Source organism: Heloderma suspectum, chromosome 6 (assembly GCF_057233095.1).
Source record: "Heloderma suspectum isolate Gila_16-S chromosome 6, 16-S_ref, whole genome shotgun sequence".
Classification (NCBI taxonomy): domain Eukaryota; kingdom Metazoa; phylum Chordata; class Lepidosauria; order Squamata; family Helodermatidae; genus Heloderma; species Heloderma suspectum.
The window spans coordinates 21,541,346-21,568,339 of record NC_139463.1 but is presented as its reverse complement, the minus strand read 5'-3'; the positions used below and the strand labels follow the sequence as shown (position 1 = coordinate 21,568,339).

Here is a 26,994-nt window from a genome sequence, read left to right as displayed (position 1 = left end):
GGGAATTTGCGTAAATTTGAGGAGATTTGAGCAAATCTCCCATTTGATCGCTGGTCGATTTGTGCAAGTTTCTGGTTCAAGCATAGCACACAGCGATCACAAACGGGAATCAGGCAGGAGATGAGCGGCCAGATGATGTTTGGAGAATCCTGACTTGTTTGTCCATCCCTACATGTCTGTTTCAAGCTTTAAAGAGATAGGAGCTTTTAACCTGCATTCATACCCCCTGAGAGTGCCCCTCAATTTCAGCCTGCCAGTGTCCATTCCCTTCCAGTTCTGGCCTAGTTCCCTGGTCTGCTTTGGTTCTTTGACCACTTCTGCCTGTCCCATGGTGATTTTTGCTCATTCATTGGACAGCTTCCCGCAGTGCACAGATTTCCTGCAGGAGTCTTGGTTGGATGGAACTGCGCAGGAACTCCTGCCATGAGCCATCCTGATTCATTGGCATTTGGTAAAATCCATGGCTGCTGCTCCTGATCAAGGGTCTGACACACAGCCCCAGACCTGGCTTGCTTCGGGACGTGACATCACGGCACTGAGACGCAGCCAGAAGTCTGTTTGTGTGAAAATGAAGTCAGTTCTCTGGAAGTTGGCTATGGCACTTGAAGAGGAAGAGGAGATTTTAAAGATCTACAACACAAATAAAGCAAGTGTTGGTTTTGGCACAGGCAGGAGGAACTGAACTGTCAGTCAGCCGTGGCTTGGATTAAACATTTCAGTTGGGAGGGTGCAGGCTTGAGGCTTAATCTGCGAACTAGCGGTCTGGTAGATCAGGGTTAAATTCCCATTCAGGTGCCAGATCCAGCTAGTCTGGTATTGTCTACTCCCACTGAATGCAGATTTCCAAAGTCTGAGATAGAGGAAGGTCTTTCACATCCCTGTCTGCCTGACCCTTTTAACAGGAGATGCTGAAGATGCTGAAGAGAGCCAGTGTGGTGTAGTGGCGAGAGTGCTGGACTGGGAGCCAGGAGATCCAGGTTCTAGTCCCCACTCGGCCATGGAAGCTCACTGGGTGACTTTGGGCCCGTCACAGACTCTCAGCTCAACCCACCTCACAGGGTTGTTGTTGTGAGGATAAAATGGAGGAGGAGGAGGGTTATGTACGCCACCTTGGGTTCCTTAAGGAGGAAATAAAGCGAGATATAAAATAAATAAATAAATAAATAAATAAGATGGAACCTGAGACCTTCTGCATGCAAAGTACGTGTTCTGCCACTGAGTTGTGGTCCCTTCCCAAAGGTATAGCCAGCCAACCCCACCCCGGGCAGGGCTTATCTGGAGCAAACGACTAGCTCTCCGGGTAGCTAGCATCGGGTCTGGCCCTACACACTTTGTTACCTGAGGCAGAGCAACAAAAGACGCCCCCACCCACCCACATCAAGATGCGTAGTATCCAAAGACAGCCATAGATCTCATAGATCTGATAGAATCATAGGGTTGGAAGGGTCCTACAAGACCATCAAGTCCAACCCCCTGCTCAGTGCAGGAGGCCTGATTCCCAGGCAGTCTCCCATCCAAGTACCAACCAGGGCTGACCCTGCTTAGCTTTAGAGATCAGGCACATCCAGCCCTTTGCCTATGTATGTTATTTTAGCATTTGTGCCACAGGAACTTCTCACCCCTTCCCTGGCAGTAAAAATACAATAATCACAAATTAAATAACTTATACTTTGCTGCACTTTCAAGACACCCAAATTCTGCTGCCTGATGCAGCCGCCTCACTCTGCCTAATAATAGGGCTGGCCCTGGCTAGCATTGCCAGATGGGAAACTTTAAACGGGTCATCTGATTGTTCCACCCTTCTGAGATTGTTTTTTGTGTGTGTCTGATTGAGTCTTCCTTTTGTCTTTTGCAGGTTGAAATGCCGGAGATGTGCAGTAGTAGGGAATGGACACCGGCTCAGAAACAGTTCAATGGGTCGAACTATTAACAAATATGATATTGTGATCAGGTACTGGGATGCAGAAGTTTGCGGTTTTAACTTGCAGAGGAATCAATTCCCTTGTACAAAGCAAATTTCTTTGGACTTGGCAGTTTTGCCACATCAAGCTACACGTTATGAGAAATATGGGGCTGCCGGCAATCCTCGCATCACATCTTTCACCTCCATACAATGTGCTTACCTTGTGTCTTCATCACACTGTGCATTTTTCCCTTCTTGCCCCCACCAGCGGCAGTAAATGATATGGAATGGGGGAGAGGGAAATGCACAATGGGATAATGTTAGGATACAGGGCAAGTGTTTTATTATTTACTAGCTGATATACCCAGCATTGCCTGGGATGTAATTTTGTCATAGGCACTATTTCTTAGAAACACATTAAGGTAGGTTTACGCTTCTCAGAAAGGCCCCATAAGAAAGGTGAAAAGTTGAATCTACCAGACTTGATTAAAAAAGCACAACAATTATAATGAGCAGATTGAATAAAAAACACTACTAAAAATGCAAGAGACGGAATCTGTAAGCACTACTACAATATAATCCACACTGAATCTCATACCACTATTAAAATGTTCAACAGAGGCTTCCCTGCTGGATATTGCAGGAACAGGGGAGAGAAACTAAACACTGTCCACAGTCAGAAAAGAAACCATGAGTAAAAGGGAGGGAACAAATGGCAGCCAGCCAATCCAAGGTGCAGGAAGTCAGAGTGAATGGGAGAGAGGCCAATAGAATGAAAGATGGCCAATAGGATGACTGGTAGCTGAAATCAGAAACCTGGACTGTACCACGATTGAGAGGGTGTACTTGTTAGTAAGGGAAAGTATAAACAAAGTAATAACGTAACCCAGCGACTGCTGTTATACACTCCGGCAAGTGAGAATGTGAACTAAAAGCGGCAGGAACTCTAGGGCCCAAATGGCAGGCTCAGTGGCCCCTGCAGTGTGACTAGGCCCAGGGCAGCTCCCCCTTATGCCCTGTCTTACAGACCACCCTGCAGCCAGCCACAAACACACAGACCCAAAATCTTCAATTCAGCTACACGTAAAACTCAGCTATTTTGCCCTTCATTTTGCAATTGCCTTCTCAGTTCCCCCCAGTTCACTCTTTTATGAATAAAGCCCTAAGTCTCCACTCCACTGTGTCATCCCAGCCCTTCAGACAGGCGAGCACACACCGGACCACATTTCACATTAGTGTTAGTCACACACCACTAACGGATACATCTGGCATTGAAAGGGGTAAAGACATTTAACACTAACTTGCTCGCTCGCTGGATATTGCAGGAAGAGGGGAGAGAAACTAAATGCTCTGCACAGTCAGAAAAGAAACCATAAGTAAAGGGGAGGGAACGAACGGCGGCCAGCCGATCCAAGGTGAAGGAAGTCAGAGTGAATGGGAGAGAGACCAACAGAATGAAAGATGGCCAATAGGCTGACTGGTAGCTGAAATCAGAAACCTGGCCTGCACCACGATTGAGAGGGTGTACTTGTTAGTAAGGGAAAGTATAAACAAAGTAATAACGTAACCCAGTGACTTCTGTCATACACTCTGGCAAGTGAGAATGTGAAGTAAAAGGGGCAGCAACTGTAGGGCCCAAATGACAGGCTCAGTGGGCCCCTACAGTGTGATTACACCCAGGACAGCTTCCCCTTATTCCCTGCGTTACAGACGGCCCTGCAGCCAGCCACAAACACACAAAGCCACACACAATTTTTGACTTGTGTATGTGTATGTATAAGGGGCCGCGGTGGCTTAGTGGTTAAGACGCTGAACTGCAGACCGGAAGGTCGGCAGGACAGCAGTTTGAGACCCGAGTGCCGCGTGACGGAGTGAGCTCCCATCTTCAGTCCCAGCTCCTGCCAACCTAGCAGTTCGAAAGCAAGAAATTGCAAGTAGATAAATAGGTACCGCCTCGGCGGGAAAGGTAACAGCGCTCCGTGCACCTCGGTGTTCAGTCATGCCGGCCACATGACCACGGAAGCGTCCTCGGACAGCGCTGGCTCTTCGGCTTAGAAACGGGGATGAGCACCGCACCCTAGAGTCGGACACGACTGGTTGGGGACACCTTTACCTTTACCTTTTTTATGTGTATGTATATGTATATGTGTATATGTATATATGTATGTGTGTATATATATATATATATATATATATATGAGAAAGGGAAGGAGCATAGCTCAAGGGAAGGACCATAGTTTAGTGGTAAGAGCGCCTGCTTTGCATGCAGAAGGTCCCAAGTGCAATCCCAGGCATCTCCAGGGAGAGTTGGGAAAGACCCCTGCCTGAAACCCTGGAGAGCTGCTGCCCGTCTGCGTCAACAGTACTTGGCTAGATGGACCAATGGTCTGGCTCAGTATAAGGCAGCTTCCTATTATGCTATAGAGTGGAGATAATTTGATGCCAGGGTGCTGTTTTTAATAGCATCCCGGTGTTTTATGTAACAAATAACAGTTCCTAGGGAAAGGCCCGGGAACTCTGAGCTTATGGTTTTCCTCTTGCTTGAAGAACTAACTGATACAGAACTTTTCTACACGAGGCTGTTGATCACTGTATGTACTTTCGGTTTTGCCACAGAATTGAGATCCGAGCTCTACACAAAGAGCTTTTCCTTTTCTGCTCTTCCGCTACATAACCTCTAGGTGGAGCTATGCTATAGTGGAACAGCACAAATACCCAAGTAGAAACAGCATTTCAGAAATAATACCCCATTTTCCCTGTTCTCTCCCCCCCGCCCCCCGGGAAACTCAGTGCTCTGAAAAAACAGGAGCAAAATGGGAGGATCACGACGCTGTCTAAAGAACCCATAAACAACCGTGAGTAAGGAATCACGAGAACACAGTAAATGCCTCGTGTAGAGCTCAGTTTGGCTCTAGGTTGTTCTAAGATTCCATCCAAAGAGTGGCTGGAGATAACTCACTAACAAGATCACATCACTCCAGTGCTGAAGGAGTTGCACTGGTTACCAGTTGTTTTCCGGGCCAAATTCAAGGTGTTGGTTTTGACCTTTAAAACCCTATATGGTTCCGGCCCAGCCTATCTTAAGGAGCGCCTCCAGCAACACCAGACAGGCCGCTTAACAAGATCAGCCTCGGATGGCCTTCTCTCTGTCCCATCAGCCAGGACAGCTAGACTGGTGGAGACGAGGGAGAGGGCCTTTTCTGTGGTGGCCTTCACTCTGTGGAACTCCCTCCCTAGGGAACTCCGTCATGCCCCCTCTTTAATGAGCTTCCGTCGTGCATTAAAAACATGGTTGTTCAGATGCGTTTGGGGTGGGTTAGGGTATTTTTAAAAAAAATTATGGTAGAATTTTATTGTTTTAAATTGTTTTATGGTGTGTTGTACATCGCCCAGAGTGGCTGGGTGACCAGCCAGATGGGCGATGAATAAATTTAATAATAAAAAATAAAAAATAAATAACAAGGCTAGCAGGAACCATCCTCTAGTGCAGGGCCAGGGAACCTCGTGACATCCAGATGTTTTGGACTACAGCTTCCCTTAACCCCAGTCAGTATGGCCAATGGCAGGGGATTATGGGAGTTGTGTAAAACATCTGGAGGGCACCAGGTTGCCCTCCCCTACTCTAGTGTAACATTTGGGCAGGTGGCAGCTATCCTTGGAGAAAACTCTGATGCCAGGTGTTGTTGCCATAAAATGATGAGGCATCTAGTCCATATGCCTCCTGCTTTACTATATGCTCTCTTCCTCCCTGCCAGGTTGAACAATGCACCAGTCCATGGTTACGAGAAAGATGTGGGCTCTAAGACCACTATGCGTCTCTTCTACCCAGAGTCAGCACACTTCAACCCCAAAACTGAAAATGACCCAAACACGCTGCTGGTATTGGTGGCATTCAAACCCATGGATTTCCAATGGGTAGAGACGATTCTCCATGACAAGAAGAGAGTAAGTTATTGAGATGGGGTGTCAGGAACAGCACACCTGGTAATGCCCAGTGCTTAGTTTGTGAAAAGAAGAGGTCCGGGACTCAGGTGCATCAGAAAACCAAGTCCTCCAACCTACAAGCTCTTTCTTCTAACCTCAGAAACGTGGCAGTGTGTTGTGAGTGCTCGTGTGGTCCTGCAGATAGTGTGCTGGGCTTGGATCTGGGAGACAACTCTTGGAGTCCCCTTTGCGCCATGGTCACAATATAAGTGCCCAGAGAGCTTTGGCTATTCGGCGGTGTAGAAATGTAATAATAAATAAATACTCTCTCCAGCTGATTTGCCCACCTCTGAAATGAGAATAATAATGACCTACCTTGCAGGGTGGTTGTGTGGGTCAATATGATAACAACAGCAGTTGAAGTGTTTTGGGGGGAGGAAGAATGTTCTGCACTTACTCGGGGGTCATGCAAAGAGAGAGAGAGAGAGAGAGAGAGACCTAGTTAAAGCATGGGAGATTAGGTTCTAGAATGCAGCGCCATAAAACTCCTGCTGAGATTGATTTGGCTTTTTCTGACTCACGTTTCTTGTTTTGCCCTCATTTAAGTGATAATAATGACCTACCTTGCAGGGTGGTTGTGTGTGTGAATATGATAACAATGACAGTTGAAGTGTTTTGTGGGAAAGAAGAATGTTCTGCACTTACTCAGGGACCATGCAAAGAGAGAGACAGAGAGAAAATGAGAGAGAGAGAGAGAGAGAGAGAGAGAGAGAGAGCAGCAGTTAAAGCATGGGAGATTAGGTTCCAGAATGCAGCACCACCAAGCTCCTGCTGAAATTGATTTGGCTTTTTCTGACTCACTTTCCCCTATTTTAATGCCGCTCAGCCCTCACACTTCAATGCTCCTCTTGAGAGTAAAGAGTGCATGAGTGACCTCCCTGTTTTTGTCCTCTTTCCAGATTAGGAAAGGCTTCTGGAAACAGCCTCCCTTAATTTGGGATGCAAAACCGGAGCAAGTGCGGATTCTGAACCCATATTTTATGGAAATCACCGCTGCTAAATTGCTTCACCTTCCAGTGAAGCAGCTGGGGAGGTTAAAACAGGTAAGAGGGGCAAGTGTATGAATGAGCGAGAGCAAGGAAGGGGCAATTGTTTGGATATGAGATCTGAGGCTTGTTCCTGGAGGGAGAAAAAACAATCTCTTTCAGTTTTCAAAATGGGGTTAGGCCTGGTCTTCTCTGGGCCATGGAATTGTAACCTTTCCCCTAATCAGTCACCTGAATATCTTGGGTCAAAGTACATGTGACATGGGCAATCTGTGATTTGGATCTCCAGGTGAAAATGAGGTTCTGACTTTGCCCTAATGGGCAAGAGAGTGTAACCAGGGCTAACTTAAGGCTATTTAAAAGTTTTTATATGTTTTAAAATATGTTTTAAAACCCAAGCAGGAAAATAGTGAGTACCTTGGAGGTCCACCATGCTCCATCATTGGAGGCTTTTAAGAAGACTTTGGAAATATATTCTTTTACTGTGGCCTTGTCTCAATATTACTACTGCTGCAGCTGGTGGTGCTGGTTTTATTGTTGAATTTTATTGTTGCTTTTATTGCTATTTTATTGTCTTTATGTCTAATATTTTAACTATTTTTATGTATTTTATTGCTGTAAGCTGCCTTGGGAGGGCTTCTGCCCTGAAAGGTGGACAAGAAATGTTTTTAAATAAATACATAAATAAATAAAATACCTTTGCACCTTGTTAAATAAATGAAAACATGTTACACAGGCAGTCTTAAGATATGGACAGTTTATAGAGAAAAGTAAATGCAAAAGAACATTACATGCAGGAGTAAAATCTGAAACATGCATTGATTACAGGAAAAATACACTTATACCCATGAACCATGCAGGTTATATGTTAAGATTATACTATGCAAAGTAAACTACAGTTTAACTCTTGTTAAGGCCTATTAGAAAACAATATTAGGAGAACTGTATTAGGGTATCAGCATCAAATGGAATAACTGTGACATACAAAAGTTATAGCAGGCCCAACTAGCAGCAGTTTGAATTATTACTTGGCTCCACTTAAACTTCTACCAGTCCAAACTAGTTAAATGCAATATTTGAAGCTTTCAGCTACATAGCAGTATAATCTAAACCTTTAGAGAAAAGGAAGGAAAGGGAATTAAAAGGAATGTATAGCTATCTATCCCAAGCACACATCTGGAGAACTGGCTTTTCTGGACCCAGAAGAAGATTAAAAGAGACCTGTCACAGTGTAAGACTCAGCAAAGTCCAGATAGAGAGAATGTTTTAACATGAAAAGGGTGGTAAAGTCTGAGCCTCACCAGTGAGTAAAATAAAATAATAGAGGAAAACTGGGTCAAGATGCTCAGGCCTCTGTCCCCCAAAAGCTAGTTCAGAAACACTGGCCAGGGGCAGCCTTAAAAACTTAAGAAAGGACATGGTTGAAATAAGAAATTCCTTGTTCTTTCAAAAAGAAAGTAGTGGTTAGAGTGTTGGACTGGGAGCCGGGAGATCTGGGTTCTAGTCCCCACTCGGCCATGGAAGCTCACTGGGTGACTTTGGGCCAGTCACAGACTCTCAGCCCAACCTACTTTGCAGGGTTGTTGTGAGGATAAAATGGGAGAGGAGGGTGATCACGTCAGCCGCCTTGGGTTCCTTGCAAGTAGGGATGTACGGATCCCCTTACCTGGTGTCTGTGGGGGGGTCCGCAGGCAGGGTGAGGCGATCTGGTCCTCCCCCCGGAATCCTCCCTGGCTGGCTCCGCTCCGTGGGGAGTCTGCAAAGCTGCCGGCCGCTGCCGGACTTCCAGGTGCGGCCGGTCTGCGGATGCAAATGGCATCTGGCATAGGGGACACCATTTGAGTCCCTGCCATTGGCCGTTATTGGCTACGTAAATATTTACATAGCCTATCACGGCAAAGAGCAGGGACGCAAATGGCATAGGGGATGCCATTTGCATCCCTGCTGTTGGCTGTGATAGGCTACGTAAATATTTACGTAGCCAATCACGGCCAACAGCAGGGACGCAAATGGCGTCCCTTACGCCAGACGCCATTTTGTTCCGCAGCCCGGCAGCGAATGGCTGCGGAATGAAGATGGTGACCTGGACCAGCTGCCGCCAGGTAGGTTCTGGCCCGGGGGATTTCGGGGGGGGGGTAGTCCATTCCGCCACGGACTCCGTGGGGCTGGATTCCAAAGAATCCGGCCTCATTAGAGTCCGTGGTGGATTTCTCCGCCATCCGTAATTGCAAGAGGACAAAAGGCAGAGTATAAATGAAATAAATAAATAAATAGATAAATAAATAAATAAAGTATGATGCAAGAGGCCCCCAAACTGGCAAAAATATCTTAGCAAAAGATAAAGGTTTTTCTCGTCTTGCCTCACAGTTGTGGAACTCTCTCCCTTTATACCTCCGTATGAAACCAGAGTTGGACAAATTTAGACGAGGCTTGAAAACGTATTTGTTTGAGTCAGAGCCATAGGCAGAGTGAGGTGTACAGAGTGAGGAACAATTGGTCTTGGTTGGTTGTTTTAATTGTTTGGATGTAAGTAGTTAAACTTTTGATTAGCAGGTTTTTTTAATGTGTAATTATTGACTTTGTTTATATTATTGTGTTGTATGTTTTGGGGTTAACTGGAACGCACTCTGGTATAGAGTGCAATATAAATTTGTATTATTATTATTACTATTATTACTATTACTGTCACTGTTATTGTTACAATTGCTATTATTCTCTCTAACGGCTGGATAAAGCAGGAGTTCCATATAGGGAAAGCCTCATCTGTCACACTGGTCTGTTTTCCTCTAGAAACCAACCACGGGATTAGTAGCCATCACGTTAGCATTGCACTTTTGTGATGTGGTACACATTGCAGGCTTTGGATACCCTGATTCTGCCAACAAGAAGCAGACCATTCACTACTACGAGCAAATCACAGTGAAGTCGATGGCTGTGAGTAACCACCTCCTCTCTGGTCAGAAGAATATGAGAAGCTGCTCATAGAGGGACAGTTTGGAAGATCATATCTTGGCTTAATAAGCCAAGTTATGAATGAGCCTTTTGCTTGGGCACATACCCCTTCAAAGAAGTCAGGGAGTCTTCAGTTAACTATAGTTTTCCATTTCATCCAAACAGAGGAACTATGCTTAACAGTTTCAGAACAAGCTTTCCATTGGGAGCCTTGTCATTTTAGTTTGTAAGCCTGATGACAGGGCCTCTGTGAAGGTTTGAGGCCTACAGCGGCAAAGGGAACAAAGGTCAGGCTTAGAGGCCTCGGTTTTTTGTTGGGAGGGAGAATCCCTGAGAAGTAGTCATCAGTTTCATTTCCCCATTTAAGTTTCATTTCTTCAGGGTAGAAACAGTAGTTTTGGTTTTGAGGGAGGAAGGTTTATAAAGAGATCAAGAGAGCCAGTAAGAGCAGAGTTGGGGAGACCGGAGCCTGAAGAGGGAGCATGAAGAAGCAGCCTGGAAAAGTCTAAGTACAACTAGGGTAAAGGAACTTGCATTTTACAACTTTTATTTTCTCTTAATGCCATGTTGTATCACTCAGCTATATTGTGTAAATTCCTTTAGGGAGCAATCCGATGCGGATATGCAGCCGCCTCCAAACTCGGAGGGGATCTTCTCCTCTGTGCTCCAGCCACCCTGCATCCTTGGCTAGATGGCCAATTTCGGCTGGGAGGCCAGACGACACATAGGAAGTGTCGTTTCCGCACTCCCCACTCCACCCTCAGAAACTCCCCCTTTTGACCCACTCCACACAGCTCTTACAAGCCCAGAGCCCAGGGATGATCCACACTGCCTACGAGGTGGCAGGGGAGGGGGTGAGGAGGCGGTTCTCCAGGAAACGACCAATCCTATGGCCATCTAGCTGCTTTCTTGTGGCCATGGGATTGCGCCCTCAGTTGTGATTTGCTTGCTTTAATTTACCAGTAAACTGTTTTTGTTAAACCCTGTGTCTAGAGTGTCAATCACCCCATGTCTACAGCATTATTGGGAAGGGAAAGTTTAAAAGAAGGAAGGTGGGACTCTTGAGGAGGCAAGAGATACTTAAGGAGTTGCTCAGTGGGTCCAGGTCATAAGGGGAATCCTGACAGCCTGTCTCTCTCTCTTTTTTATTGATGTGAGCCACTTCAGGAAACAATGATGGTCTGAAAAGTGGAATAAAAATGAAGCAAATAAATAAACAAGCCAAGATAATAACAAAGTTCAAACCATGGTTAAATATTCTGGCTTGTTCCGAGGCTGTTAATTATAGCTTCTTTGTTTGGATGAGCTGGGAATCTATAGTTAATCAAAGCCATCCTGGTTTGTTTGCTGGCTCGCACAAAGGGAGTAGTGAGAGGGCTGTGTCCACAGACAACAGGCTTATTTATATCTCAGCTTATTAAGCCAACATATGATCAACATATGTGGTGATAGAGTCCGACCCCTGGTCCATCTAGCCCAGTACCGTATGCTTTGGCTGTTAGTAGCTATATTGGCCCCAGGAGCATAACCAAGCCACCTGTAGTGTTAGAGGGGCCTAGAGATCCATAATGCCTTGCTTAAGTTCATCATGGGTGCAATTCCCTTGCTAGTAAGCCTCTGAGCATGTGAAGATGAGTCAAAGGGCCAGTAGCACGGCCTAGCACATTCCATGCTAATGAATACAGTATCTAATCAGGATGTGCCTGGGAAGCGAAGTGACGTTTGTCTTAAAGCTGCAGGTGGCTGTGCTGAGAGCCAAACACTTCTAGTCTATGCTGGGAATGAATGCTAGGGGCGCTTGCTGCTGTTATGCTGCCTGATTGCTAACATGTATGGTATAAAACCCATTGTACCCCACGGCTCTGGGTTTAGAGAAGCCGTCTGATCCAACCATTGGGTATGCCTGTGTGCTGTAAGTTACTCAATAAAGTACTCCTTTATCAGTAAACCTGGGTCTGATTTATCACTATCTTGGCACCTCGAAATTAAGAGGTTGAAGCTCACGGCCGGGGCGATACAGAAGTTCTCCAATGTCATAGGCAGAGGACTTTCCCGGCCCTACAACCTGAGAGCCAAGGCACACCAGTGTGCTGCGAGAAAAATGCTAGTGTGCCACAAGCGACACATTCTTTAAATTAAAAGCTACAGTAAGCCCAAAATACACACGCACAGAGACGTGTGTCCACTGCATCTCTGTATGAGACTGTTCTGGCCATGTCTCTTTCTGATCATTCTGCTGTCTCTGCAGATTGGATTATTCAGTCAATAACAATGGTATGGTTGGATTATTCAATCAGTTCTTTCTGCAGAGATGCAACACCATTATCCAATCGCATGGGAGGCTTTCTGATGTCTCTCTGCAGCAGTCAATGAGTAGAAGTTAAAGAGAAGAAAATCCAGCTGAGCTGGATATTTATTTATTTTATTTGTAATACTTCTATACCATTTAATTAGTTATTTTATCACAGGGCGTTATGTGAACATAGCTGGGTGTCCCAGTGAGCACCCTAGCTGCTGCCTTCTGCAGATTAGGAGCTGTTTGGCAGTGGAACAGACTGGCTTGGGGGGTGGGGGGAGGCTCTTCTTCATTGGAGGTCATTAAGCAGGGGCTGGATAGCCATCTGACATGCTGAAGTTTCATCCTGCAATGTAGGCCTTGCATAGACTAGAAGGTTAGACTAGGTGGCCTCCAAGTTCTCTTCCCATTCTATGATACTATGGCCCTTTGACAGCTCCATCTTTTCCAGGGTCTGTTTGTTTATGTATGCTGTTTGGCCTAATGGGTTTCCTGTTGTCTTCTTTTACAGTCTTCGGGGCACAATGTCTCACAAGAGGCATCAGCAATAAAAAAGATGCTTGAACTGGGACTCATCAAGAACCTCACTTACTTCTGATGGAATATAGACTGCAGTCCCCCCACTCCCACACACCCTTTGAGCTGGCTGCTGGACCAACCGGCACGTGCTGCGGCTGGTAACGTCTCCCGCATAGCTGTCCCTTCCCCCCGACACTGACTGGGGCTGAGACCCTGCAACTTTGCTCAAATGACATGCAGGCCGGGGTGGAAGCGTGTGCTTCTTCGAGGTATCGACAGCGAAGGACGGAGCTGGTCCTGGGAGGAGGTTGGACGACGGCGGGTGCCGTTGGAAGCAGGTGGCCTTGGTGGATACTGCCCTTTACAAAGCCCTCTTCATTTGGACAGTTGCAGGAGTTCCTTGGCTTCAAACGGAGACTTTTCGAAGCTGCGGCTCTTGAAATCACCACCAGTGGCAGCTGAGAGGCACACTTCGAGGGTGGGGGGCAAAGCCAGTGCTGACTGCCCCACAAACGTTCCCACAGGCTCAAGCAATCCCCCTCGATGGCATGATGCTACATTAATCGCTTTTGCCTTTCCACTCGGGGAGAGACAGTGGTGGCTGTTTACTTTTCTGTTTTAAGTTATGAGTGGCTCAGGTGACACCAGACAGAGCAGGAGGCAATTGAATGAAGGATTGTTAGCTGTTTGCCATCTTTTATTTCTGTTCAAATGAAGATGAGACAAAGTATACCGGTTCAAATCCCCCTGTCCAGTGAAAGAGTTTAGGATGCCCAGGAGAACAGTTAGGGAGGCAGGGAGTTGATGATAATGTTTATCACTTATCCAGTTGTAATTGTGGGGAAAACTGTGGCATAAGGGGAGAATAACCTACAGTATTTGTTAATAGTTTTTATACTAAAAACAGTGGAGTTGAACTGAACATTTGGGCTTTCTGGACACTTGGTTGAAAGTAAATCCTCCTTCTGTGAAGGGTGTGTGCGTGTGTGTGTCTGCCCCAGGTCCAGTATCCCAAGCCTGTTCTTAAATATAAGCTGTAGGCTTCTTTCTTCCAGTTTGTGGGAGTTACTTCCCACCAGGAATAGCGCTACAATACAAACGAACTCTCCTGGCCAAAGTAGAGTCTTGAAAGAAGGAGGAGAAGATGGAATAGTGAGCAAGTGTGTGTCCATTTATATAGAGAAGGGACAAACGCTGTTCCTTCTCTCTATAAGAGCAGAACTGAAACTGTACAGCACCTTTGCCTGTCTTTTCCACTATTATTAGGAAGATGGGTGTTTTGTCATTCAGAATGAAGGCCTTTCTCAGGGGACCGAAAGTTGGGGGAATGTTGAAGTAAGCTGCCTCTTCACAAAGGCAAGGGAAGGGAGGTGGTCCAGACATTTCAGAAATGTGCCCCCGGTCAGATATGGGACATAAGATCAGTGCTCAGAAGATCCCAATACTGAGATTAAAAGAGTTGCGCAGGGGGAATTAAAATATTGATTCCTGCACAAAACCAGGATAGATAGATAGATAGATAGATAGATAGATAGATAGATAGATAGAGATACAGAGTTTAACGGGACACGGGAGTGTCCTTTTAGTTAAGGCGCGTCACAAAAGAAATGTTCCGCCATTACAAGCTTCAAAGTTCTACTGCTTATAAAAATGACACCCATATATCTAATAGCCTGAAATTTGGCTTTCATTATCTACTGGGTGTGTTCTACAACTGTGCAAAATTTCAAACCAATCTGTTACAAATTGTCACAAGTGCAGCTGCAGGTAGTCATATATATTTCTTTCAGATTCTGGGGAAAACTACCAATAGAATTTATTCAGGCTTGTTGAAGAGGTGTGCCTTTCATGGGCTTGGTGAAATTCCAAATAGCTTTTAAAAAAATGTATCGAGGTTTCCCTGTCCCACTGACAGCCTATGTGCTGGCGAAGTTATGTTGAACATGCTCAGTTTCACTCTGAAACTAGAATGCTGCCACTACACTCCAGTGTGTGTGTGTGTGTGTGTGTGTGTGTGCGTGCGTGTGTGTCTAGGAATCAATATTATATGTTTTTGTGCAGGAATCAATATCTTAATTCCCCACTCCCAGTTCTTTTAATCTCACTGTTGCGATCAAAGTGTGTTTCGATCCCATCAGCGAAGTGTACTTATTTCTGATTAAGGGGTCCAAATGGGCTGCTGCTGAATCTGGAGCCTTCCGTTTCATCCATCAGGGGCAGAATACAAAGGGAGATAGATGACAGGATAAGTTCCCCATATGCCGCCACCACACCATGTATGCACAGCCAATGTGCCTTAGCCATGATTGCAAGTGCTCAACTTTCAGGGCTCTGCTGGGAATACAACCTCCAATGGCCTGGGCCATCGCCTTCATTGTCTAGAAGGTGGTTGCCTAGGTTGGGTTGCCTGTGGCATGGCCCATGAGGATGCCCAGGGAACATGACCTTGGGAGCAGGTTTGTCACAGAAATCCAGACTGTTCCTTGCGGGTGGGGTGGGGGTGGGGGAGAGAAACTATTCTACCTAAAGGTTATGATTCCAAAGCGGTTTGAATCCCTCAGGGAATGTTGGAAGCGTCTTTCCTGACGAAGTGATACTGCAGTTCAGTGTTAAGTAATTTAATAAATTTAATTTAAAGCTACCCTTTACAAAGCATAAATATATATTTTGCAAAACAAGGTCAGTGGTTATTTCCAGTGAACTTTGTCTTGAGGGTTAGGGCAATTTTGTTCAGCGTGGTGGTGAAGTGGGGCCATCTTTTGGAGTGGGGAGCGGATGGTGCACCTTCAGCTGGTTCCCAGACCCGTACAGGGTGGAAACGGTGATGCATTTTCCCATGCCACATCCATAGAGAAGCAGGGAGAAAATGGCGGAAGAAGGCACACATCTTTACAATGTTGGCACAATCGGTGCTGTTGGGATTGGTTGGGAATGAGTAGAAAGAAAGTAGAGAGACGGCCAGAACACCACTTGAAGGGAACCCAGGGATCAGCACAAAGAATGACTTCTCTGTTGTTCAGGCAAAACTCAACTGTATAGGCCTCAGGCTGTATGTCTTACAACTGGCCGATGAGCGCTCCTCTTATAGAGGGCCCATTAAAATAGTCAACACTGTCACCTCCCATATTACAACCTCAAAGCTTTTCAGCACTGGAAGTCATAACGCATAAAGGGGAACCACACACATCTCCAAATGCTAAGAAACACGGACTCCTTGGAGCATGTCTGTTGCATGCCCCTGAGGAAGTTTATCAGTCTAGGTTTTAGTACTGGAACCCAAGGGCTGTGATTTGAGATACGTGTCAAATCTGTCTGGCATGCACGATTGGCGAATCAGCGTTGGGGAAGTTTGCCAGTTCCTTGTGAAAAGCTCTATACAAGCTTTGAGCATGAATGTGTAAGTGCGTAGGGGACTGGGGACAAATGTGCCACCTCTGCCTCAGTGTCTCCGTGTGTTCCAGCTCTGCCCCCCCCCCCCCAGTGTTTGTGCGTTCAGCGTGATAAACTGAAGGACGAGTCTAAGCACCTTCAGGTGATTGCCGCTAGATGGAGGGGTGGAGCTGACTCACACAGGGAATTTGGGAGCTGCACCAGGGTGGGCACCCCAGGCCACTCCATACCAGCAAACACCAGGGCAGCCATTAGCAAACACAAATGCCATGTAAAGAGTGAAGTGGCCCTCAAATGGCGAGGCAGGAACAGCCCCAGGTTATACTATATCTCTTAGGGCACAATTCTATGAAGACATAGAAAAAAGCCCTATCCATAAAAAGTCCTATCCAAAAAAGACTATCCCTAAAAAGTCCTATCCATAATTCTATGTATACATAGAAAAAAGTCCTTCATACGTTCTGGATGGATGCCTAAATAGGGCTTAAGTCTCATGACAAAGGTCATTTCAAAGCCATTTCAGTCACATCGAAATGGATTGCTGAGTTCCCTAGTTTTTCAGCCAAACAGCAAAATAAAATACCTTGCAAAAACCTGATTTTGCTTTATTCAGAAGCAAAAACAAAGGTTTATAAGGAGTTCCATGCCTTTGGGGGGGGGAGGGGGGAATTACAACAGTGTGATCCTGTGCATGTCTAATCAGAAGCAAGCCGCACTAAGTTCAATGAGACCTGCTGCCAAATAAGCGTACTGAAGAATCAGCAAAGCAGAGTATGAGAAACATTTCACGAATCTGTTTCGCCTTGATTTACTAGATCCGTCTCACAAATATTTGATCAAATCACTGTTTCTTGTCCTCTCATGCCTGACCAATCCATTAATCTGGAGACTTGTGGAATTGGATTGGGTCCCAAACACTGTAACGTTTCTAGCCTTCCTCTCAAGCAGGCATATAAGACCATACACAAATCGGAGTGACGGCTTCTGCAAATAGGTAATTACATAGCCGATGCACTGATGATTTCAAACTCTCACAGACTAGTTGATTGTCAAGTCCTTAGAACCCAGGGGGCTTTTGTTTTGGTTGTCCAACCTTAATTTTGCATTTATAAACCTTTGAGCTGCTATATTAAAATTCACTGTATTTCAAATCCGTGTACGCACAATGCCTTCAAATACATCAGATCTGTTGAATCTTTTGATACTGGTATAAAATTTCATTTCATTGCTACTTCTGGCCCACAGAAGCAAGATTATCTCCTGTCCTTGTTATGTTCGTACTGTATTGTCGACATCATTTCAGAAAGGTCTTTTAGAAAGGCAGTTCCTAGCTGATCAGTTTTCCCCTCATCCTTGTAACTTGCACCTAGCCTTCTACACCCACTCTTACTCTCTCTTAAGGGATCTACTTTCTCCATTTTGAGTAAGCTCAAGCTAAGCCCATAAAAAAAGGAAACGGATGAAAGCCAAGGGAACCACTGTAGATGGCATTTCAGGAGCTAAACACTGGAAACAAAACCTTAAGCCCGAGGAGGTGCGGGACTTAAACCTACCGTCACCCCTTTAAAGGGGTTATAGGTGGTGTTAAAATGTGAGCACCAGCTTTTCTCTGCTGCGTTTCCTCTCATCGTAAACTGAGAGTGATTCAATTAAGCTGAAAAGTGGGTCTTTATTGGAGCTAGGCAGATGTGGCAAGTATTCTAATTCCTTTTATGATATTGCTGCCCTATTAAAAAAAACCCAAAAGAACATTCCAGTTAGCTCTTTTATAGGACAATGATGAGGCTACATTCCCTAATTAAAGACCTCTCTGCTTTATGCTAGCTAATAAATAAAGCAGACCTACTTAAAAGAAAGCAGTCTATCCCATAATACAACCAAAACTGTTCTTTCTCAGTGGTATTGTTTAGCATGCCAGTTTTGTTTCTTCTGAAGCCACAATGATAAGCCCTGGTCGTGGCTAAGAGGCTGATCTGCCAAGTCAAAAGCGGGTCAGATCTTGCATCTGTGCTGACCACCTTATCAGGTGGCCCTACTGCAAGAGACTTTCACTCAGCCACCTCTCCCGCCTTCTGCAATATAGAGATAACCAGTCCTGGCCTACCTTACAGGTTTGTTGTAAATGACCACTGAGCAGAAGTGTGTGTGTCACTTCCAGCTCTAAAGCGGAGGCAGAGAACCTCCAGTCCGCATGCCTAATCTGGCCTCCAGAGGTTCCCGAGTGGTCTGCGGAGGATTGGCCACCCTTTGTGCCCCCCCCAGGAATCCCACAAATCAGAGACAAAACAGGGCATTCCCAGCAGCTGCTTGCAGGCACCGCTCCTGGAAGAGGCTGCCAAGTCCCTTTGCTTTGCGTGCCAGTTGCATCCCAAGCAGCTGCCACATCCCTTTTCCCCATGCAGAGAGAGGCATGGAGCTCTTCCCGCACAGTGAAAAAAGTGGGTGGGGCAGGGGCAGATAACATCATGGGAGGGAAGGGGAGGGGCTTCAGGCAACCCCACCCCTTCACAATGAGCAGGTCGTGGAAGGACAACCCCTGGACTGAAACAGGCTGCCCATCCCGACTTAAGATCCATGAAGAGAAAACACATCTCAAGATGCTGGAAAATACTACCAATAATCTTTTCCAGCAACTTGAGATGCGTTGTCTCTTTGTGGATCTATGGTGGATGCTTTCCAGTTTGTCTATGCTCACCATCCCTGCTCAAAGCACTATATAAATAGAATTGTATAGAAATACGATGAATCAATAAGTGCTAAGAAATGTTCTGATGTGAACATGTTTACACGGATTGTGGTTGTCTGGATCTTAACTCATATGAGCGGATCTCCCTCTAGCACATGAGTGCTAAAGAAACACCAGCAAACACCAGGGCAGCCATTAGCAAACAAAAATGCCACGTAAAGAGTGAGGTGGCCTTCGAATGGTGAGGCAGGAGCTGCCCCAGGTGACCCTACACCTCTTAGGGCACCATCCTGTGTATGCTTACACAGAACAAAGTCCTACAACTCTCCACGTCCCCCAGTCAGCATGTTTAAGCGTGCATAGGATTGTGGTCTTAGAGGGGTAGAGGGAGAGCCACTGCTACTGCAGGGGAGAAAGGTGCCTGTTTCCCAGAGGCACTAAAAGTCTTCACTTCGCATGGGGCCCAGACAGGTGAGAGGCAATACCGTAGGCACTATTCACATCTAAAGGCAGTTGTATGTATTTTTATTTATTTTATTTATAAATGTATTTCTGAGTTGTCCTTTGGCCCCCAAAGCCCACCCCCCAAGGCGATTAAAAATTTAAAACTATGTAAACCCTTCAAAACATCACACACACAAACATAATGAGCAGGAGAAAAACAATCTTAAATCAGAGAGCGGAGCTAATACGTGTAAAATTTCTTGTAAGCCATGTGAAACAAAAAGATACCAACTAAACAAAGAAGGGGCTATTATTATTTTTCATTATTTTTTTATCCCACCCATCCTCCAAAGAGCTCACACATAGAATCATAGAATAGTAGGGTTGGAAGAGGCCTATAAGACCATCGAGTCCAACCCCCTGCTCAATACAGGAATCCAAGTCAGAGCATCCCTGACAAGTGGCTATCCAGCTTCATCTCGAATGCCTCCAGTGTGGGAGAGCCCACTAGCTCCCTAGGTAATTGGTTCCATTTTCGTATTGTTCTAACAGTCAGGAAGTTTTTCCCCATCCCCACCATTTATCATCACAACAACCCTTTGAGGTACGTTGGGTCCAAGGTTACCCAGTGAGCTTCTTGGCTGAGCAAAGATTTGAACTTGGGTCTCCCCAGCCCTAATCTGACACCCTGATCACTAATGCCTCACTGGCTCTCCCATTTTCCAGAAGAGGTGCTAAAATATGTTCAGATTACTCTCTGGAGGGGATGCAAAAAAATCTTTTTGTTATTCAGAGTTTCTGTAAGCTTATCATTGTTTGAGAAGGAACATTTTGTGTCCATAACATGTTCATCTTTTGTGGGCCTGGGTTCTGTGGAATTTGGTGGCAAAATTCCCATTTGGATTTAATTCTAATAAAACCAACCTGTCTACCTGTCTTGTGACTCGCAGCAGAATTTTTTTCCAAAAATGGATGTGTGATTTATTCCTGTCATCCCACCATGATGGCGAACTTACCCTTCTTTCTCACACATACACATGACACATGAAGGAAATAAATCCTGAGAAATGCCACCCTGTGGCTGGCTACATGCGAAATTGGAGTAACAACTGCCATAATGGGGCTAGCAAGCATCTAATAGCTGCATCTTTGGGTGCAATCCTATGCATGTTTAGACAAAGAAAAGGCCTACAACTCCCAGCATTCCCCAGCCGTTGTAGGCCTTTTCTCTGTCTAAACATGCATAGGATTGTGCCCTTAGTGTGTGAACTGAAAAACAACAACTCCATATAGCTAGTAAATGACAGAGTGGCTAAATAGTGTTTTCTAGAAGCAGGAATGATTGTTGGGCTGATTACAATGAATATGTCTTACATCTTTTCTTTCCCCTTAAAAATGAGGTGGGATTAGGGCCCATTTTTGACCTTGGAATGTAGAATTATATCCTGACCATGCATGCCAAGTTTCATGCCAATCACTCTGTGTTCAGTTGATTATACTGGGTTCTGAACAACCAAAAAATGTTTAGGAGGCAAGTAAATGTAAATCCTAGGAGGAAAGTTCTCTAATACCTAATCACAGCTCAGTTTGGCCAGAGAAATGTCCATCGTTCTCTGGTACACTCATTTCAGAACCAGGATTGACTTTAGCTCTCCATGGAGTGTACATTCAATGGCAGACTTGAATTTATTGCCATGTAATGTGTGGTGACCCTCATTAAGGTTGGCCTGGCAAACATGCATTTTTGAAGTATTAGCCCTCAGGCACATACTCAGAAATGTGTGTGTGTGTGTGTGTGTGGCACTAAGAGGTCAGGAAATCATTGTGGAAGAGCCAGTACAAGTAATGCAATATGTTTAAGGATATGTAATTGTATTAGTACTTAGTGAGCAATTTGGTTGAATACTGGCAGCACATTTTTTGTTGTTGTTCAAAGCTGAACATATAGGGAGGGGTCTTTCATAGCCTTTATGGGGACAGTTTACCACAGGCTCACTTGTGGCTACACTCTTGTTCACACTAAAGGTGCAATCCTGTTCATGTTTACACAGAAAAAAGTCCTACAACACTCAGCATTCCCCAGCCAGCATGACTTTTTTTTCTGTCTAAGCACACATAGGATCGCACCCGAAGAACATAAAAACGTGCTGGATCAGATCAAAGGCCTTTCTAGTCCAGTATTCTGTTCACACAGTAGCCATCCGAATGCCTGTAGGAAGTTCACAACAGGACATGGATGCAATACCACCTTCCTGCTCATATTTCCCAGCAACTGGTATATATACTGGAGGTAATATATAGCTATCATGACTAGTAGCCATTGATAGTCTTATCCTCCATGTATTTAGCTAATCCATTTTTTAAGACTAGTGGCCATTACTACATCTTGTGGTAGTGAATTACACAGCTTACTGATGTGCTGTGTGAAGTAGTACTGCCTTTTGACTGTCCTGAATCTCAGCTTCATTCGATGAGCCAGGTTCTAGTATAATGAGAAAGGGAGAAGCTCTTCCTATCCACTTTCTCCACACCATGCCTAATTTTTAGGGATGTATGAGACATTTGTTTCAGTTTGTTTTCAATCAGTTTCAAACCAATTCGCACCTTCCGGACCAAACATGGATTCGGACACAACCTGCGGTCGAAATCTGTACATTTTTGAGCTTGCAATGTGATTCACAGACGAAAACAATGTTTTTGAAAGCATACATACCTTTGAAAAATACACATAAAAAATGAGTACTTTTGGAAAATGCACTTTGATCAATGGGAGAATGATGTGTACATTTCAAAGATGCACACAACTGATGTGTACATTTGGAAAAAATATGCATGGATTTTCATGCCAAAAACAAAGCAATCTGATAGGGACTCAGGTCGGAACAAGCATTGAGATGGAACTTCGGTGAGCTCATGTTTTGTTGATTTGCACATCCTTAATAGTCTTATACACTTCTGTCATGCCCCAACTTACCCTTTTTGTAAGCTAAGAAGCCCCAAACAGCCTTTCCTCACGGGGGAGTTGCTTCAGCCCCTTGATCACTTTTGTTGCTCTTTTCTGCCCTTCTCCAGTTCTAAAACAACCTTTTTGAGGTGTGGTGACTAGTAGAACTATACACAGTATTTCAAAATGTGGTTCTACCATAGATTTGTATAAAGGCATTATGATATTGGCAGATACTTTTCCTAACAATCCCCAACATGGAATTTGCCTTTTTCACAGCATCTGCATCAACCACAGCATTTGGCTGATGTTTTCATCAAGCTACTCACTGCAACCACAGCATTTCTTTCCAGGCCAGTCACCTGATTCCTAAGATTCCATCAGTGTAAACATGAAGTTAGGAATCTTTTTGCCCCAGTGAGCATCACTATACTTGCTTAGATTGAGCCATTTGATGCTCATCCCCCCAGTTAGAAGGTTCTCTTCACTATCCTGTTTTGTTTTAACCATCCTAAACACGTTGGTGTCTTCACCAAACTTCCCACCTTGTTGCTCACCCCTAACTCAATTTATGAACCAGTTATAAAAGCAGTGACCCTAATACAGATCCTTGTGGGACTTCATTGTTTATATCCTTCCATTTATTTCTACTCTCTGCTTCCTGTTCTTCATGGAATGGATGTACATGAAGTGGCCTTTATTGTAGCCACCTATCAAAATGGAGAATTTGCTTTTCGTTCCAGGCCTGCTGGAGATAATCACATAGAAACACACAAAGTTGCCTTATACCGAGTCAGACTATTGGTGCATCTAGCCCAGTATTGTCAAGATTGACTGGCAGCGGTTCTCCAGGGCTTCATGGAGGGTCTTTCCCAGCCCTGCCTAGAGACACCAGGGATCAAACCTGGGACTTTTGCATGCAAAGCATGTGCTCTCAGGTTCAACACAACATACTTGGATGGTGAGCTGACTGGGACACAGATGTTGCAACTGAATTACTGCCACTTTCAGGGTGGGTGCATTTGCCTTCCAGAAGAGGGTAAAACCCACATCAGTAGCCAAGAGTTTGAGGGGGAAACAATTGGGGGTTTGCTCTACTAAAACCTGGATAAGATGTTGCATCTTAGAAAAGCCCCTTTTGTGCTTGTGCAATGTGGCTGTATTTAGAGAGAGCATTTCAGCCTGGCAGGCACTTCCCGGAACGGCCATGCGTCCATGCCAGGGTGTTTCACATGGGCATTCAAAGAACCAACCAAACTTTACAGTGTTGTGACGGGGACAAAAATGGGATAATTCTGTTTATGTCACCTGAAGCTCCTTAAAGGAACAACATGACGGTGACTAATCAGAAATGTCTGCTCCCTGGATAGGCAGAGTTGGGTCCTTGCAGGTGAGAGAAAAAACAGAATGAGGGGGGTTACTAGACTCAGAAAAGCGGGGAAATGGCTTGATAGTATCCTGAACACAACTATGCTGCTGCCGTCGCCCTGGATGGGTCCCACTTTGTAGTCAGGTGCCAGAGGTAGATGCATCACCCCCCAGGCCAAGAACCGCGTGGCAGATGGGCAGAAAGCTTGCAGGAGTGCACCTTTGGGGTGGCTTCTTTCCTGCCACAGTTGGGACTGGCAGCCAAGGTCAGGCATGCAAGACCTGGATGGAGGTGTCTCCTGTGGACAAGTAGGTGGCTAGCCTATTTATTTATTGCATTTATATCCCGCCTTTTTTCTTCTTGCAAGGAACCCAAGGCAGCTTACATTATCCTCCTCTCCATTTTATCCTCACAACAACAACCCTGTGAGGTAGGTTGGGCTGAGAGTCTGGCTGGCCCAAAGCCATCCAGTGAGCTTCCATGGCTGAGTGGGGACTAGAACCCAGATCTCCTGACTCCCAGTCCAACACTCTCACCACTACACCACGCTGGCTCTGTCACTGGCCTCGTGCAACCTCCGGCCATTTGGTGTAAATGCTAGAAAGAAAGGCAACACCTCCCACGTCTCCCTTGTATCTCCTGGCTGAATGGACATCGCAGTGGGATTTGCATGGCCTGTGTGCTTGCTGCTGTAACCTTATTAATACTCGTTCAGCTAGAATGTTCAGCCAGCAAACGGTATCTATTACCTTTTCATCCGAAGGCAATTTGGGCCTGTAATAGACATGCTAAATGCCCTGTTGCTCAGGATGGGAAGAACACAGTGCCCAACTGTATGGATCTCATGCGAACACTTGGTTCGCATTTTTTCTTACTGTATTGGCGTGGTCTCCTCCTCCTCCGCCTCCTGAAAAAGCAATGGCAGCCGGGCTCTGAATTTGACGCACAACATTGCGCTTCTCCAGATTCCTGACGAATTTAAGGTTTAATGAAACAAACAAGCGCTCAAAAGGCTGCTCCCCAAGCAAATTGGTTAATTTGCAGCCAGTTTAATTGCTTATCACTGTTGCTTGTTACATATTAATGAACAGATGGTTGAAGAAGCCCCTGCCATAGAAAGTAAACTAAAAAAAGAGACATATACTGGCAGGCAGCTGGGTCTCTGAACAAATCATTAACTGCTTGCGAGGGGTGATCAGCTGCCAAGTATGTGCATATTAATCAAGCTTCATGAATTATGTGTGAGGCAGAATAGTGAGCATCTTCCACCATGCTCTCTGCTTAGGGGGCTCCAGAGATCAAGGTGGGGAGTTAGGAGTAGTGATTCTAGCGCATGACCAGTAGGTGGCAGCAAAAGCATGTGTTTTCCCAAAGAGCAAAGACTAGACCACTTTTTCTTCCTCTTACTTTTTACAAAAATAATAATACGGATAATTCTCATGCCCTCTATAGTTGAATCCAAGACTAATAATGTCTGGCTGGTGCAAACAGACAGTGTAAGCAGCTATCAGTTTTTGCCAAGGAGGACTCGCCTCGTTTCCATGTTCAGTCTGCAAAATAAGAAGCCAAGCTGGCAAGGCAAATTGTTAAGAATGGAGTCTGTTATCCAGGTATTTCCAGTCACATCGATCTAAATAGCTTACCCAGTTCCTGGTTACAAACAGGAAAGCAGCTGTGCAGCTGATGCCTGGCTCACAAGCTTTGTGAAATGGGAAATTCTTCCATTGATGGACTGCTTAATGAGCAGTTAGTTGTCTGTATTGAGAACGACCTCTCTTGGCCCTGGTCTGTGGAGGGTGGCCCTTTCACCTCTGACAATGCAAATGGCTCAGACATAGTCTAACTGCCTCAAAATTCTTAGAATTTAATCTAGAAAGCACACGCACACACTTTTTTTTTACAAAAACCTACCAGGGTGGTGTCCCTTGTCAGGGGAAGGGCTGTAGAGTTGAAAAAGCACATCGGATTTTGCATACCTTGGGTGCCAAAGGTCCCAGTTTCCATCTCTGGCATCTCCAGGTAAGGCTAGGAAAGACTGAAACCCTGTAGAGCTGCTGCCAGTCAGTGCAGACCAACATTCCCCAACCTGGAGTCCGCCAGACAGGGCCAGCCCTCCCAATAGGCAGAGCGAGGTGGTTGCTTCAGGTGGTAGATGCTGGGAGGCGGCAGCAAGGTGTTAGACGAGGGAGTTGTGTGCCGACTGGCCAGTCCCGTGCCCCTTAAGCTAGCCTGCTGCCTTCAGGTATGGTGAAGGTGGCCGTTGTGCTATAATCAGCATTATAGAAAGATTCAACGGCCAGGCCAGTCAGCTTCTGTACATGGAATGGGAGGGGGCACCATCTTGTCTTTTGCCTCAAGCAGCAAAATGTCTTGGACCGTCCCTGCTTCTGGATGTTTTGGACTACAACCCTCATCGTCCCTCTGCCAGCACAGTCATTGGCCATGTTTATGAAAATGATGGGAGTTATAGTTCAGCTGGAGGGCTCCAGGTTGGGGGAGGCTGATGCAGACAACATGGCACTAGGCGGACTGATGGTTCCACTCAGTAGAAAGGTGCAATCCTATACATGTTTAGACAGAAAAAAAAGTCCTACAAAAGTCCTACAGTTCCCAGGATTCCCCAGCCAGCCATGCTGGCTGGGGTATCCTGGGAATTGTACACATTCTTTTTGTCTAAACATGCATAGGATTGGTCCCTCAGGACTTCTTTCTGTCTAAACTTGCACAGGATTGCTCCTTCCTATGTTCTTTCTATGTTCCTGTGCTGGATCAGGTGAGGGTCAGGAATCTGCAAAGTCAGTGCCTATTGTTAATAAATATTAGGGCTGTGCATGGACCCCCTGCTTTGCTTCGGATGCCACTTTGGACATTCCGAATCAGCACTGTTTTGACTCAGACTGATTCAGACCCCCCTTCGCTTTGACTCAGATCCAGATCTGAAGCGAGATTCAGATATCCAGATCACTCGGTTTGGGCGTTTTCCAATTGACTTTCATGGGAAAACAGGAATGGCAATAACTTTTCCAGTTTTCGTGATAAATACATGAAACCTGGGATCCTCTCTGGCCCCATGGAGGGAATCCCGCCTGCCAAATTTCAGATAGTCTGGCCTAGTATTTTTTGTGCTAGGTGCAGCTGAAATTGGATTCCCCCCCCCCCACAAAAGCTCTCAAAGCAAAGAGCTATATCTCTCAGCCCCACGCCTTCTCCTGCCTGTTCAGCTGTCAAGGACTGCTAGCCATCTCCTGCTTGTGAGAAGGAGATGGCTAGCTAGTGGCTGGGGCATGTGCCGTGCTGCTGGTAGGCTGTCCTTGACAGCTGACCAGGTAGGAGGAGGAGACGTGGCACCCCTCTACCACCACTAGCTGTCTTCTGCTCGCAAGGAGTTGGCTACTGGCTAGCTAGCAGTGGGGGGCGGTGTGTGTGTGTGTGCTGTGCTGCTGGTTGGCTGTCCTTGCTGGTCAGCTGTCGGCTGTCCTAGCCAGTAGCTGGGGTGTGTGCCATGCTTCCTCCTCCTGCCT

The 26,994-nt window shown here is 45.6% G+C and overlaps 1 protein-coding gene across 31 annotated transcripts in view; it reads left to right on the top strand.

Moving 5' to 3' along the window:
* The window catches only part of ST3GAL4 (ST3 beta-galactoside alpha-2,3-sialyltransferase 4), a 181,596-nt gene extending 167,984 nt beyond the window's left edge, over window positions 1–13,612 (top strand). For all 31 annotated transcript variants that reach the window (XM_084803733.1, XM_084803725.1, XM_084803716.1 and 28 more), the window contains 5 exons: window positions 1,856–1,951; window positions 5,659–5,848; window positions 6,787–6,930; window positions 9,664–9,807; window positions 12,633–13,612. In XM_084803733.1, the coding sequence (XP_084659859.1) occupies window positions 1,856–1,951; window positions 5,659–5,848; window positions 6,787–6,930; window positions 9,664–9,807; window positions 12,633–12,719 (661 nt within the window). In that variant the 3' untranslated portion in view covers window positions 12,720–13,612. The remainder of the gene's footprint in view (window positions 1–1,855; window positions 1,952–5,658; window positions 5,849–6,786; window positions 6,931–9,663; window positions 9,808–12,632) is intronic.
* Window positions 13,613–26,994: the final 13,382 nt, after the last annotated feature.